The sequence below is a fragment of the Martes martes genome, assembly GCF_963455335.1.
Source record: "Martes martes genome assembly, chromosome: 5".
Lineage (NCBI taxonomy): Eukaryota > Metazoa > Chordata > Mammalia > Carnivora > Mustelidae > Martes > Martes martes.
In genome coordinates this window covers 123375003-123390674 of record NC_137892.1, presented here as the reverse complement: position 1 = coordinate 123390674, position 15672 = coordinate 123375003, and the positions used below count along the sequence as shown (strand labels likewise).

General features: G+C 41.5%; 1 protein-coding gene across 1 annotated transcript in view; it reads left to right on the top strand.

Annotated features, from left to right (window-relative positions):
• Window positions 1-15672, top strand: part of SLC36A1 (solute carrier family 36 member 1) — a gene marked incomplete at its 3' end in the record, with an annotated part of 41273 nt that overhangs the window by 2961 nt on the left and 22640 nt on the right. The window contains exons 2-5 of the mRNA XM_080804647.1: window positions 6745-6892; window positions 13589-13679; window positions 14522-14610; window positions 15067-15162. Coding sequence (XP_080660773.1) covers window positions 6750-6892; window positions 13589-13679; window positions 14522-14610; window positions 15067-15162 — 419 coding nt within the window. The 5' untranslated portion in view covers window positions 6745-6749. The remainder of the gene's footprint in view (window positions 1-6744; window positions 6893-13588; window positions 13680-14521; window positions 14611-15066; window positions 15163-15672) is intronic.

The following is a 15672-nucleotide window of genomic DNA, read 5'->3' as shown; positions in this document are numbered from 1 at the left end:
TATGCAGAATTCCCCCTGCATGCCTATTCTTGCCCCTGTTTTGTTCCAAAGGAGATTGCAGGGAGGATAGATAATTTATGGTGTGATAGAAGCATGGACTGAATGTGGTATGTTGTATTCTAATCCCACATCTTTAACTGGCTGGGGCCTTGGTTTTCTCACCTTTGAATGAGAAGCTGGGGCTTTAGGTCTTCTGTAAGTCATGCCTGGTCCTAACATTTAGTGGTTTTTATGTTTGTGTGTAAAAAGTGAGTGTTTGTCTCATCAGCCCCTCCTGTGCAGAGCCTGCTGAGGTCAGCAGCTGCTTTGCGGCTGCCCTCTCACCAGAATCTTTTAGGCAGGAGTCAAATTATGGAATGTACTTCTGTGGTAGGTGAAATGGAGTTTCATCTGATTCCCTTTAAAAACAAACCACGTGGAAGTTAGAAATTTTCATTTTCCTCCGTGTAGACCACATATAGCAACACAGTCTGTGTCCTTGTTTATGATTTTGGAATTCCAGCACTATAGAAGAGAAAAATGCATCTAGAGAATTTGCTGATTCTTAGGGTTCCAAAGTCTAACCCAGTGTAATTGTTTCAGAAAAATGGGTAGCACTTGTAGTCTGCAAATATCACCAATCTGTGAACTCTGTTAGGAAGTGAGGCCTGGGGTGTGCCTATCATAAGATCATATATATTTTTCTAGTGCCTAGTATAAATCCACTTGTAATCAAGATCATTTAGGAAGATGGTTAAAAATAAAAATGCTCAGGTTGAATCAGATTGGGCCGAGAAATCTGTTCGTTTTTTTTAAAGCCGTTTTATTGAGCTATAATTCGCATGGCATACAGTTCAACCATTTAAAGTGTACAATTCAGAGGCTTTTAGTATATTCACAGAATTGTGCAACTGTCACCACAATCAATTCTGGAGCCTTTCCACCGCCCCAAAAGAAACTGTTCCTTAGGTGTCACCTGCTAATTCCTCTTAACTCCATACCCCAAGCCTTAGGCAACTACTACTCTGTTTTCTGCTCTAGACTTTCATATGAACAAAAGCATACAGTATATGGTGCTCTGTGACTGACTTTTTTAAATTAGAATAATGTTTTCAAGGTTCACCCATGTCATATGTATCAATATTTAATTTCTTTTTATTGCTAAATAATATTATATCAATATACCACGTTTCATTTATCTATTCATCAGGTTTGTTTCCACATTTTGGCGCTTAGGCATAATGCTGCTGTGAACATTTGTGTACCAGGGTTTTGTGAGGACATACATTTTCATTTTAGGACATACCTAGGAGTAGAATTACTGGGTCATGTGGTAACTGTGTTTTGAGTAATTGCAAGACTGTTGTCCAAAGTGGCTGCACCATTTTACATTCTCACCAACTGTGTTAGAGGGTTCTCATTTCTCCACAGCTTCACCAAAATTTATTACTATCTGTCTTTGATTTGAGCCATCTTGGTGGGTATGAAGTGGTCTTTGGTTCACATTTACCTGATGGCCAGTGATATTGAATATCTTCTCATGTGGTTATTGGCCATTTTCACATCTTTGGCAATATGATTCTCCAGGTGCTTTGCCTATTTTTTAATTGGATTGACTTTTTGTTATTGAGTTATAATAGTTCTTTATATTTTCTGGATAGAAGTCTCTTATCAGAAATATGATTTGCAGAAATTTTCTCCCATTATGTGGGTTGCTTTTCACTTTCTTGATGGTGTTGTTTGAGACACAAACGTTTTTAATTTCAATAATGTCTAATTTACCTGGGTTTTTTTCCCTTTTTTTTTTTTTTGCTTGTGCTTTTGTTGTTGTATGTAAGACGCCATTATCTAATCTGAGGTCATGAAGATTTATGCTTATGTTTTCTTCTAAGAGTTCTATGGTTTAACTCCTGTGTTTAGGTCTTTGATCTGTTATGAGTTAATTTTTGCCTATGGTGTGAGATAGAGTTCGAACTTCATTCTTTGAATGTGAATATCCAGTAGTCCCAGCATGATTTGTTGAAAAGATGATTCTTTTCCCATTGAATTATCTTGGCACCCTTGTCAAAAATCAATTGACCATAGATGTGAGTGTTTATTTTTGGACTCTCAATTCTATTCCATTTATCTATATATCTATCTTTATGCCAGTACCATATTGTCTTGATTACTGTAGCTTTGTGCTAAGTTTTGAAAGTGGGAAGTCCTCCAACTTACTTCTTCTTTTCCAGAATTGTTTTGGCTAATCTGAGCCTCTTGAATTTCCACACGAATTTTAGAATCTGACAGTTTCTTGCCAGTTTCTGAAAAGGCAACTGGGATTTTGATAGGCATTCAGCTGAAACTATAGGTCAGTTGGGGGAATATTGCCATCTTAACAACATTCAGTCTTCTAATCCATGAACATTGGGATGTTTTTTCAACTTGTTAGGCTTTTAATTTCTTTCAACAATATATTGTAGTTTTCGTGTACAAGTCTTAACACATTCTTGGCTTAAATTTATTCCTAAGAATTTTATTCTTTTTGATGGTATTGTAAACAGACAATTTCTCAACTTAATTTTCAGATTGTTCATTGGAAATGCATAGAAACACAACTGGCTTTTGTATTTTGACTTTGTATCTTACAACTCTGCTGAATTTACTAATTCTCCTAGCTTTAGTAGATAATTTTTTATGTGTTTACAAGTCACCCTTAAAAGTATTGTTTAGTTTTTGGTGATGAAGCTAAGTAACCCTTTAGTACTGCCTCTCCCTCCCTCTATTCCTTTTTCCTCCCCTGACCTTCCCATATGCCCCAAAAGATAGATAGATAGATAGATATAGATTCTCTTTCCTTTGTTGGAAAGGAAACCAATCAATAAGCTCTTAGATGGTAATTTGTTGAGAATGTTTTATGTATTTTCAAAAGCGAGTAAATATGAGGCTGATAGGTGGATGAAAGATGCTCAGTTTTTATTTTGCTGAAAATTAAAGAAATGTAAAATTAAACAAGTACAAGGAGCCACCCGTCTGTTTAAAAGAACAAAAATTAAAATGAGAAAAACCAACATTGGCAGAGTTATGAAGAGACAGTCATGTCCATATATTGTTAGTGACACTGTAGGTTAGTTCAACCATTTGTATATTAGGAACCATAAAAATGAACTTATTCACCTAGTTCTATGCCGAAGATACGTCTCAAAAATTAAAAACTATTTGCATGAATTCTTATTAGCTGTGCTATAATAGATTTTAAAAAAGAAAGCATAAGCCTCAAATCCAACGATTAGGAGCTAGTGAAGCAAATTATTATATCAATATAATGACGGACCATTATATTGCAACTAAACATCATTAGTGTGTGTACTCTACAGATTCAAGGAAGAGTAGATATGAAATAAGTGGGAAAACCCTTAAAATAATGAGAATATTGATAACAAAAAATAGGTTATGTAAGAAATTTAAAAAATTGTTAAGGTTATACAAATAGCTGATATTTCAGTACAATTATGGTTGAATGTATACTTGAAGAAAAAAATATTTTTCCACCAAACAAAATGTTTCTTACTTTGTAGTGGTTCACCCTTTTGGGTCTAAATACCTAAGGAAAATTTTAACTTTGTGTTAATGGGCCACACATAATATATAAACTTTTTTTCTTTGTCCTTAAGAACCTGAAGGACAAGCTTGTCCTGAATTTTCACATATCATGCCCCTCATGTTAACAGTTAGCAGGTGCTATTAAAATCTCCCACAGGGCAGGAATCACAATTGCACAAGAGATTTGGAAACCAGGTTTCATCAAAGGGAGCCCAGGGCAAGGTGGCCTGGCCTTGGAGGCCAACACTCAGTGGGGACAGCTAGAGAGCAAGGGAAGGCACCCTTGGTTGCAGAAAGAGCCCCAGAAGGAACTCTAGGAGGGACTACACCCACCCTCTATCGTGCTTAGATCCCTACTTCACAGCTCTGAGAAAGGCCTTCTGCTTGCACTTTCCTAGGGATGGGGAACACGTTGTCTCCCAGAGCCGTCTGTTCCATTAGATAACTCCTTTTGATAAAGATTTTTCCTTATGTCTAGCCAAAGACCTGCCTCCCTCTGCTTTCCACCTACTGATCCTATTTCTGACTCATCTTTGCCATCTCACAGGACAAGTCTTATCCATAGGACAGCTTTTTCTTTTTTTAATTTCTTTTCAGTGTTTCAGAATTCATTGTTTATGCACCACACCCAGTGTTCCATGCAATACATGCCCTCCATAATACCCACCACCAGGCTCACCCAACCTCCCACCCCCCGCCCCTTCAAAACCCTCAGTTTGTTTCTCAGAGTCCACAATGTCTCATGGTTTGTCTCCCCTTCCAATTTCCCCCAACTATCCTCTTCATCTCCCCATGTCCTTCGTGTTATTCCTTATACTCCACAAGTAAGTGAAACCATATGATAATTGACTTTCTCTGCTTGACTTATTTCACTCAGCATAATATCTTCCAGTCCTGTCCATGTCGATACAAAAGTTGGGTACTCATGCTTTCTGATGGAGGCATAATACTCCATTGTATATATGGACCATGTCTTCTTTATCCATTTGTCCGTTGAAGAGCATCTTGGTTCTTTCCACAGTTTGGCGACTGTGGCTATTGCTGCTATGAACATTGGGGTACAGATGGCCTTTCTTTTCACTTTATCTGTATCTTTGAGGTAAATACCCAATAGTGCAATTGCAGGGTCATAGGGAAGCTCTATTTTTAATTTCTTGAGGAATCTCCACACTGTTTTCCAAAGTGGCTGCACCGACTTGCATTCCCACCAACAGTGCATAGGACAGCTTTTATTTTTATTTTATTCTATTCTGTTTTTTAAAAGATTTTATTTATTATTTGACGGAAAGAGGTCATAAGTAGGCAGAGAGGCAGGCAGAGAGAGAGAGAGAGAAGCAGGCTCCCCACTGAGCAGAGAGCCCGATGCAGGGCTTGATTCCAGGATGCTGAGATCATGACCTGAGCTCAAGGCAGAAGCTTAACCCACTGAGCCATCCAGGTGCCCCATAGGATAGCTTTTAAAAGCAGTTTTTATACCTGCCAAGTTGCCAGCTCTCCAGGTTGGACCTTCTCAGTGCTTCTAGTCATCTCTCCTCAGGCTGGTGCTGAGCCCTGGCTATGCCACAGTTTATTATTCCCTTAATAGTATGCTGCCTGGAACAGAATATAATGCACAGCAAAACAAATGGTGCTGTCATTTTCCTGTCCTTCTCGTCCTCGTGCAACCTAGAATTAGTTGATTTGACATCTGTTATTAAATCATTGACTTCTGTCAAGCTTATCATCAGCTAAAACTCATAAGTACTGTTATTTTTTTCTTTTTAACATCCATACAAGTTGCCAAGCCACATCTGCCAAATCCTGCAATTGTTTTTCATACTTTGGATTTTAGCTTCTATTTGAGCAGTTTCTTAGCAATATTCTGCTGGGGGCAACTTCAGTTTTTATGCACAACATAAAGAAGTTTCTTTACAGTATTTGAAATAAGCTGAGCATCTGGGCCAAGTAAGTGATAGAGTTGTTTCTTGGTTGTTGGGGAGGCGTGGGGAAATTTGTCAATCCCTATGTCCTGTCCCTTCTCCCTCAGTAATATGCAGGATTCACCTGGAAGACTGTATTCCTCAGACACTTTGGTGTGTTGGAAAAGACTAGAAATTGGCTGTTGTTTGCATAGATGATTACATTAGTTGATTCCTGCAATATTAGCACTAGAGAGATGCTGAGCAGTCTTTCAGTTCATTGCCCTGTCCCCCTTGATGCACATTTGGGGTAAATAAAGAGAATTGTTCCATGTTACTAAGGAAACTGGTGATACAGTCAGCCTCAGAACCCAGGCCTTCTGACATACATAGATACTGACCTATTAGCTTTGCTTGGATAGCAGCTTTCAACTGCTCATATTAAGATACGTTATAGATATTTTCCCCCCTAGCCCTCTTACGAGTTTAACTGCCCCAGAGTTAGATGACTTCTTTGAATCCTTCCAGCATCCAAGTAAATGATGCCCTCTTAGATATTTAGCAAAGTTACTCTGAGCTGTTTGCAGTTATGGCTTATTGCAAGGTAAGAGTCCTGGGGTCAGTGGAGGAGGGTTACTGGTGACCTCTAAAGAATACAGGGTGGGCCAGAGGTCATGGTAGAGAGAGAGAGGAAGTCATCTGTGGCTCCGGAACTTGGTGGGGAATCTGAGCAGAACTGGATGATTTGGAGGGGATTTTTTGAATGCAACAGGTTCTTTTTCTAATGCATGCAGGAGAAAAATAAGATGCAGCCAGGACTATTCAGGTTCTCATCCTCTGAGAGCTTGACTCCTGGGGAAGATGAACATGGATACAATATATCTGTTTTTCAGTGTTCAAAGGAATCAGCTCAAAGGAGGGGTAGTTACTCCCAACCAAAGGAACAGGGAAGGCTTCCTGGAAGCACCTGTCTGCATCTTCCCCCACCCATCCCACGCAATGCCTCACCTTTGCTCTGTCCAGGTGTGTGGTGGCAAATTTAGAAATTTATGAGTGGGGCACTGAGAAGGTTGGGAGACAGAAGCCAAGTGAGCTCAGCCCGCCCATGTGTACTTTGCACTTTTCCCATTTCCCTTGGTATCAGGCACTGTCACTGAACTTAATTCATAGTGCAGCTGTCACTGAGCTGCTGTGACAATGGCTGCTTCTGCCCCAGAGCCCACCGCAGGCTTGGAGCTAAAGGCCCCAGCTGCTGGAGGTCTTAGCAGTGACCCTGTCCCCCCAGCTACCATGTCCACGCAGAGACTTCGGAATGAGGACTACCATGACTACAGCTCCACGGACGTGAGCCCAGAGGAGAGCCCATCTGAAGGCCTAAACAATTTCTCTTCCCAGGGCTCCTACCAGCGATTTGGGGAAAGCAACAGTACAACGTAAGTAGCTGTTTCTTCTTCTGTCCTGGGTGTGATTCATGTTTTTACATTCTGTGTTGGTAACATAGTCTCCCTTAGAGGTATTCTTGCTCCCCCATTTTATCAATTCCCCATTTTACAGATGGAAGGAAGATATAAAGAGATTGGGTGAGTAACAGCTCTAAGATTTGAGTTCCTTGCTGACCACTCTTTCCATCTGCATCTGTTTTATATTCTTTGCTCCTTTCAGCTGTGTTGGTCCCAGAAGCCTGGTGCTGAACTTAAGAGAAACTTCTAGAGAGACCATTCTCTTAATTCAGAACCATGGGTCATCTGTGCTAGAACCTCAAATACTTCTAGGCTCAATTGGAAGCTTCATTTGCAGAGTCTCGCCCAAACTTCTGCCCCCATCACCAAATAGTCAGTTCGTTTGGCTGAGGAAGTGGTTAAGAGGGAGGAAGGAATAATTTCTCCTGCCATTAAAAACTTTGAGGTTGAGGAGCGCCTGGGTAGCTCAGTCAGTTAAGCCTCGAGCTCTTGATTTTGGCTCCAGGTCAGGATCTCAGGGTTGTGAGACCGAGTGTCACACTGGGCTCCACACTGGAGCCTGCTTATGATTCTCTCTTTTCCTCTCCCTCTCCCCTCCCCACTGTCTCTCTTTCCTCCCTCTTTCTTTAAAAAATAATAATAATAATCAAGGGGTTGAGAAGAAGACCTCTGCCTAGCATTGCTTAGGGAGGGGTAAGTCTTATCTCTAGAAACTGAATTCCATCCATGATTCATCTGGGTGGAGTTTGGCCCTCTCTGGGCCTTTGTTTCCCCGAATGTCAGAGAAAATTGAGGACCCTACTGTGAAGCTGTGCTGACTACTATTCACCCACTTGAATTAGAAGATTCAGAGGAGGGTTTTCTACCCCATTGAGTTCTCTAACTCAATCCTGAATCAACAGACCCCTGATATTTTCTCTAGATCCCAACATTTCACCTTTTTTGGCTCTTCTGTTTATTCCCCAAGCTTAGCTGTTATCCTTTCTGTGTTCCCTTGTGGGATGGATGTGACTTATCAAGGGAATCCTTTATGTACTAGGCTTACGCTGTCTGGCGTGACTGCCCAAGCCAACTATCAAAGCTTCTCTTGGAGGTCATTACTAGTGCAGCTCCCTCTGGCTACATGTCTCCTGGAGCAGGGCATTTTCTCTTGTAAACGGGGATAGAATGAGAGGATATGTTCTGTCCACATTAGCGCTAGCTGATTTCTGCTCCTAAAGATTCAGTCTCTATAGCTTATTTCTCATGTGGCATGCGTTTGTAGATTCCCCCATTTGCTTGCAGTGTTGGCTGATGGGAAAGGTTGCATAGAAAACAACTGGAAGCAGTGAGGACCATCTTTCCCCTGTTTTCCTAACCTGTCCACTCAGTTGGCTTCCTCCAAGCAGGAGGAGCTCCAGATGCAGCCAGTGGCATGTGATAGCTTCCCTTCAGAAGTCATACTCATTGTGAAATACTTCTTCTGAGCTTCTCTCTCTATAGTTTTCCTTCCAGTTTTTGCTCCTTCTTGTTCTCATGCATCAGCTTGTCTGTGCAATGCTTGCCATATGGCGTCTAGATTTTCATTTTTAAAGGGACCTCTCTAAAGTTCAAAACCAACCACTAGCAACTTCAGGATGGTAGTTCACAGTGTGTATTGAAAGTAATGTGTGCCTGTTAACTATCCTGATTACCTTTTTACCTTTGGGTTATGACTAGTGGTCAACCTAGAATTATTTCTCTTTGCTTGTTAGAAATTGAGAAAATCAGGAGATACCTTCCTTGGGCTTGTATTGACATGTTTTCCAGGGGATGATTTGTTGTGAGGGCCCATCCTGCCCTGATACTGTGGTATATGGGAAAGGAAAGCCCATCTGTATCGCAAGTGACCTAGGGAAAGTACTCCCTTGGACATGGAGAGTTGGCTGAGTGCTTGCCTGGGGCCCAGATCCACGTAAGCATTTATGTGTAGGAAACGTGCCAGGTATGCTTAAGGTGTAAGCTGATTCAGGTGACGTGTTAGCTCTCGCGAATCTCTGATATGGCAGAGTGTTAGAGACAAGTTTTTGAGCTGGATTCCTTGTCTCCTGTGCCTTGCCCCACCCTGTTATCTAGTTTGCCAAGGAACAGAGAACGCAGAACAAAGTACAAGGAACAAAATATAAGGAATAAAGTATATGCATGCACCTACCTGGCTCTTCTAAAGGTTAGGGGTTCAGGGGAAATCCCTAACCGGTGGTGCAAATAGGAAGCCCAGACACTTCCATACTAGTGTGTTTGTGAGGTTATTTCCTAACACTTGATGTTGTCAAGCTATCCACTGCTTTGACAACAGCCTCATTTTATTCTATTGGGAAGTTTTTCTTCTTGTTGCCGTATCGGTCACATTATAGCAGCTGTTGGTTGAGCTTTGGTTCTTTTTCCCCAGGCTGGCAGGCTGAGAAACCAGTTGACCGAAACTGCTTCCTCTAGATTATCTAGGGCAGCCATTTGCAAAGTGCGGTCTGCAGACCCTTTGGGGACCATTTCAAGAAGTCTGTGAAATTGAAACTGTTTTCAGAATAACGCTAAGATGTTATTTGTCTTTTTACTGTGTTGATGTTTACATGGATGGTTCAGCAGCAGTGGTGGGTAAAATTGCTGATACATTAGCATAAACCAGGGCCCTGCCACCAACTTATGCTAGTCATCGTATTTTCTTGCTGCCACACAAGTACAAAGAATAAGCCAGTGTCACTTAAGCAGGTCCTTGATGAAGTGGTCAAATTACTCATTTTATTACTTAACCCTTCAGTATAGGGTTTTAAGTAATCTGCCTGGCCAATTAGGAAGTAAACATGAAATACTTCTACTGTGTACCAAATATGATACTAGTCTCAAGGACAAGACTTTGAGTGATTATTGAAATTGTGAACTGAACTAGCTGCTTTTCATTTTGTTTCTTTTTTTTTTTTTCCATAGAACACTATTTTTGCTAGGAAGAACTAATGAACTGTTGGTTATTCAGACCTGAGTATTTTACAATACTGAGTATTTCATTTCTTGAAAATGAAAGGAATGAGACCATCACCTCAAGAAAAATAATCAGTGGTATTTGTTGCCCACAATAAAATTTGAGCTTTCAAGCAAAACTAGAAAAAAAAAAAAAAACTAATATCCAACACTGAACTTGACAGCTTCCGTCTACTTAGAGACTTCTGATAAGATCGGTGATATTAATAAATGTGATTTTTTCAGATATTGTATAATGAAATATGCCAGCATTTGAAAGATCTGTATCTTCCAAATGGCCAGTGATACTAGAAAATTGTGCATGAGTTTAAGATCCATTTGAAGGGCAAGATCACCAGTAGGGTTTTTTTTTTTTTAACTTTATTTTTTCAGTGTTCCAAGATCCATTGTTTATGCATCACACCCAGGGCTCCATGCAATACGTGCCCTCCTTAATACCCACCACCAGGCTCACCCAACCCCCCCACCCCCTCCCCTCCAAAACCCTCAGTTTGTTTCTCAGAGTCCACAGTCTCTCGTGGCTCAACTCCCCCTCCGATTTCCCCCAACTCCCTTCTCTCCTTCTCCCAGTGTCCTCCGTGTTATTCCTTATGCTCCACAAGTAAGTGAAACCATATGATAGTTGACTCTCTCTGATTGACTTATTTCACTCACCAGTAGGTTTTAATGTGATAGGATATCAAAAAGTTCAGACTCCTCATTATAACTAACTCCCTAAGAAACAACCATGTGTCGATTTTCAGGGTAGTATCAAAGGAAAATTACCACAATTGTCTAAAGAGACTATTAAAAGACATTCCAGGGGCGCCTGGGTGGCTCAGTGGGTTAAAGCCTCTGCCTTCGGCTCCGGTCATGGTCCCAGGGTCCTGGGATTGAGCCCCACATCGGGCTCTCTGCTCGGCAGGAAGCCTGCTTCCTCCTCTCTCTCTGCCTGCCTCTCTGCCTATCTCTATCTGTCAAATTAAAAAAAAAAAAAAAAAAGACATTCCAACTGCATATCTGTATGAGGACAGATTTTCTTTATGTACTTCAACCAAAACAACGTATCACAACAGATTGAAGGCAGAAGTAGATAATCCAGCTGAAAAAGTAAATTAGTGCCATTTTTTATTTAGGAAAATAGAATTCCTTTTCATTAAAAATTTGTTATTTTAAAAAATAATAACAATTTAAGGGGTGCCTGGGTGGCTCAGTCGGTTAAGTGTCTACCTTTGGCTTGGTTTGTGATCGCAGGGTCCTGGAATCCAGCCTTGCGTCAGACTGCCTTCTCAGCCTGGAGTCTGCTTCTTCCTCTCCCTCTCCCTCTGCCTCGGCCCCTACCCGCCTTGTGCTCTTTTGCTTGCTCTCTCTTGCTCTTACAAATAAATGGATAAAAATCTTCAAAAAAATGATAACAGTTTAAAAAATCTGTTATTTATATTTATGTGTAATTGTGTTATTTTAATTAATTAATAATTTTTTTGATTTTTTGATTTTTTTGATTTGTAATATATATCACCAGACATAATTCATAAAAGGAAAAGCTATTTGATATCCTCAATAATTTATAAGTGTATAAAGGGTTCCTGAGGGAAAAAAGTATAAAAACTACTGATTTAGAACTTAAGCAGAGCTACAGAGATTTTCAGGGTTCACTCCCTATATCCCCCCAAACAACTTTGCAGTCCACGGAGTTAATTTTGTGATACTCTGTGGTTTTGGGTGAACCAAGCTTGGGGCCATTGATGGAAAAGAATAATGTTGGCCAGTTGCCTAGAACCCTGGTGTTTTTGAGCTGAAGAGACGTTGGCAAGTATGCTGTCCTATCCAGTCCCCTCACTCTACAGCTGAGACAAAGGTCCAGCCGAGGGAGGGGAATTGTCATATGGAATTAACTGCCAGAGCCAGGACTAAAAGGGGACCTGATCCCCTATAAAACCCAGCTCAGAGGCATTTTAGGGAGGCCTCTGGTAAGCGGGTGAGTTTTGCTACAATGCTTACCTTTGCCTGGAGTGGATTAAACATTTGCTAAGATAGACATTTGTGTGGCCCATCGTTCTGCCTGTAATCTCTTGGTCACTGGCTGCTGATAATGAAGGAGTCACCCTTCTACCCTTGCTGTCCTTAAGCTGTTTCCTCAGGAGAGTCCAGGAGAGCGCTCGGCCTGTTCTCATTTAGATTCAAAGACATTTTCTTGATCTTTCCTGAAAAACTTTGGGACAGTAGGAAGGTCAAGAAGTTTTCTTCCTGGAGGTAGGAGAAAGGTTACTAAAAGTAAAATTCCATTTCAGAGAGTATAGATAGGTCATATTTATTATGGTCTTTATGAGTTAACACATGTTATTTGCTTTCAGTTTCTACTGAATTGCAGATGTGAAGAAATACATGGAAGCATCATTTAGGAGGGATTTAGGGTGTTTGTGCAAAAAATTTCCAGACAGTGCCAGCGACCAAATCTTGAGTTAGTCTGTGATTGAGGGCAAAGTGATGCTGTATTTAACCTGTTTTTTTTTATCCTGGAGGCAACAGGATAGAAAGTCCAGCACAGGGGGGCACTTCTCTGGGGTCAGTCCTTTGAGGAGTTCCCATTCTCTACAGATTGCTCACCATCACCCCACCCAGGTGGCCACAAAACAACATACTCCTTTGCATTGGTGCCCTGAGTGTCTCTCTGGGCTTGTATTCCCAGACCCTTCTTCCTCATGGGCACACTGGCAAGCTCTGCCTGTCCTGCTGGACTCGGCTCAGGTCTCCCCTCTTTGAACCCTCAACTGCCTCCCCATCCCTGAGCACTATTCCTGGGCACTTCTTAAGAAGACAGCTTTCTGTCTGGGTGGTTATTAATGTATCTGCCTTATTTCCTTTGAGACATTATTGACTTCTAGAGACCGAGGTCCATATCTGATTCTTTCTTACTTCTACCACTGTATTAACACAATGTTTTACATATAACAGGTAGTATTTGCTGAGTGAAAAAATGGATGAGGGTGCTTGAGAGGCTTTATAATTACTTCTTGAGGTGGACAGTCCGTGTAACAGGTGAGGGGAAAATCTGTCCTCAAGGCAGAAGGATAAATGAGGTGGCATTTGAAGAGGGCTTCTCCTAGGACTCTGACATTTGGCTTTTTTTAAATACAAAGTACACCAGGGACTGGCCGATTTTGGTATCATATTCCTTTTGATCTGTTTACTTTGCACAACATTATATGTTATGGGTTCTGGGCTCCTATTTTTTATTTCCCTCATCCTTCTTTCATACCAGTGTCTGTCCTTCACACTTATGCTTGTCATCCTCTGTTGCAGTTTTGAATCTGAGTCTTTACAATGGATAGCTCTGGTGAAATGCAGGCCAGGGCTGCTAGGAAAGGATACAGTACCTGGTGTCCCCCTGGTCTAATCTCCAAGAGAGCTGGGGTTCTTGGAGATGCCACAGGGAACAGAGCTCACAGTACAGAGGCCAGGAGAGGACTCAGGGGTCATACTGCCTGGGTTTGAATCCTGGCTGAACTCTTCACTAGGTGTGTGGCCTTGAGCAAGTATCTTCCTCATCCATAAAATAAAGTTAATACATATTTCATAGGGTTATTGTGGAAATTGAGTGAGAAAATGCATGAAAGCACTTAGCATTTGCTACATGATTAATAAATGTTAGCTATCATTAATGTTAACATGCCCTCGTCTACTTTCTTCCCACTTCAGATGGTTCCAGACTTTGATCCACCTGTTAAAAGGCAACATTGGCACAGGACTCCTGGGACTGCCTCTGGCCGTAAAAAATGCTGGCATCTTGGTAAGGGTCTGCATTGGCGAAGGGAAGTATCATGACAAATTTTAGGAGGTGGTGTGTGCTTTTTTAAATCTTTCATTTAAAACATTTGAAAATGGAAACCTTTTTAATTCAGCTGAAGAGAGCAAAATTCAGGTGTTCATTCACTTAAACATATTTATTGAATATTTATTGAATATGCTTCTGTGTGTTAGATGTTGTTCTAGGCTCTGAATATTATTGGTGAATAAAAAAGAGATTCTTGCCCTCATGGAGCTTACTCTGTGGTGAGGAGGATGTACTTAACATGTCTCAGAGAGTTTCTATCAATAATATTAACTAATGAATTAGTAATAGAAGTTTGTTAGTTTTCTACATATTCCGTCCACATCCCACCCCTAGGAGGCTAACTCTGAGAATTTTACTTTTTCTTTTAGGATTCATCCCCTATAGACTATAATCTAAAGCCATTTGGTTTCTCTTAGAGCTGGATATAGCTCAGAGATGTGGAGGCCTTGCTCTAATGAGAACTTGCCTCTTCCCTCTATCCCTCACCTGTCTCTTCTTCCCAGACCACAGGAGCCTTCTGTTTGGCTGATTTATAGCTGTCTTGGAACAGTCTTATCTTGTGCCATTCTTCTCCATGAGGTTAACTCTTTCACAGGCAGGCTAAGGTTCCGATGGTGCCCTTCTCGCCAAGCTAATCTCCATGATCACATTTCTCTCTCTAATGTGGTGCCAGAAGTTCTGTCACTGGAGGGTACCTTAGAAGTGTTTTGATCATTTCCAAATCCAGCCTCCACTGGGCTCACTCCTAATTCTACCTGCTTGTCTCTCTCTTTCTTGTCCGCAACACCGGTCTCCAGATGGGTCCCCTCAGCCTGCTGGTGATAGGCCTCGTAGCTGTGCACTGCATGGGTATCCTGGTGAAATGTGCTCACCACTTCTGCCGCAGGTGAGAGCCCCTTGAGCTGCCCAATTGCCCTTTTGGGTTCTGTTACCATCACTGAAAGAGAGGACTAATCCAGACCACTCTAAATTTTCTTGTGCTAGCCAAAGGTGGCTGCTAGTTATGGCAGCATTCCCTTTCCCTGGTTATTTCTGTGTTCTTTTTCAGTTTGTTGTCATCTGTCATATTTACTTACGTCCAGTGGACAGAGACCACATTCTCCTTCCATGCACTGTGTAGTATTTACCTCACTGAAATGATTCTACCAGATGGTCGTTAATTATAAGAAACTAACTGGCCTGTTGACTTAACATTTTTTGGTCCTTGAAAGCATTAGCTATATGGCTCAGTGGTTTCTCCAGGGTGACAGGTGGGGAACTGGCCCAGGTCTCGGTGATCTACCTTTTTTCTGTCACTTATTGTCAAACCTACACATTCTGCCCTTCCTCTCCCCAACCCCAGACTAAACAAGCCTTTTGTGGACTATGGGGATACAGTGATGTACGGACTAGAATCCAGCCCCAGCTCCTGGCTCCGGAACCATGCACACTGGGGAAGGTAACCAGTTTTCTCTTTTGTTGTTGCTGTGAACTCCCAGAGCAAAGGCCTTCAGACAGGGAGGTGACATGTGGCAGATAGTGTGAGCAGTGGAAAGAGTATTGGGCCTGTGGGTCTGGCTTCTAGCTCAGATCTGCCAGCAGTCATCTGGTGACCTTGGCTCTGTGACCCCTATCTTCTCTGGTCTCAGTTTCCTCATTGGTAAACTGGCCATTCCAGCTTTGGCAGTCCATGACCGGTGATTATTTTTTAATTTACTCATTTGTTCAGTAAAGATATTTAAGCACTGTCTTATAAGTGTTGCAGAACAATTCTCGGTATTGGGCAAATTATGTGGTCCTGGCCCTCTAGGGACTTGTAGTCTCTGTAAGGAGAAGGATGTGTGGGAAGCTTGAGGACAGGAGATCAGGAATAGTCTATAGCAGTGAAGGGAGTATCATGAGCTAGAAGTGTATCCTAGGAGCTCAGATAGGGAGGAGATTTAAGGACTGTTGCCTGTCCCAGATGAGA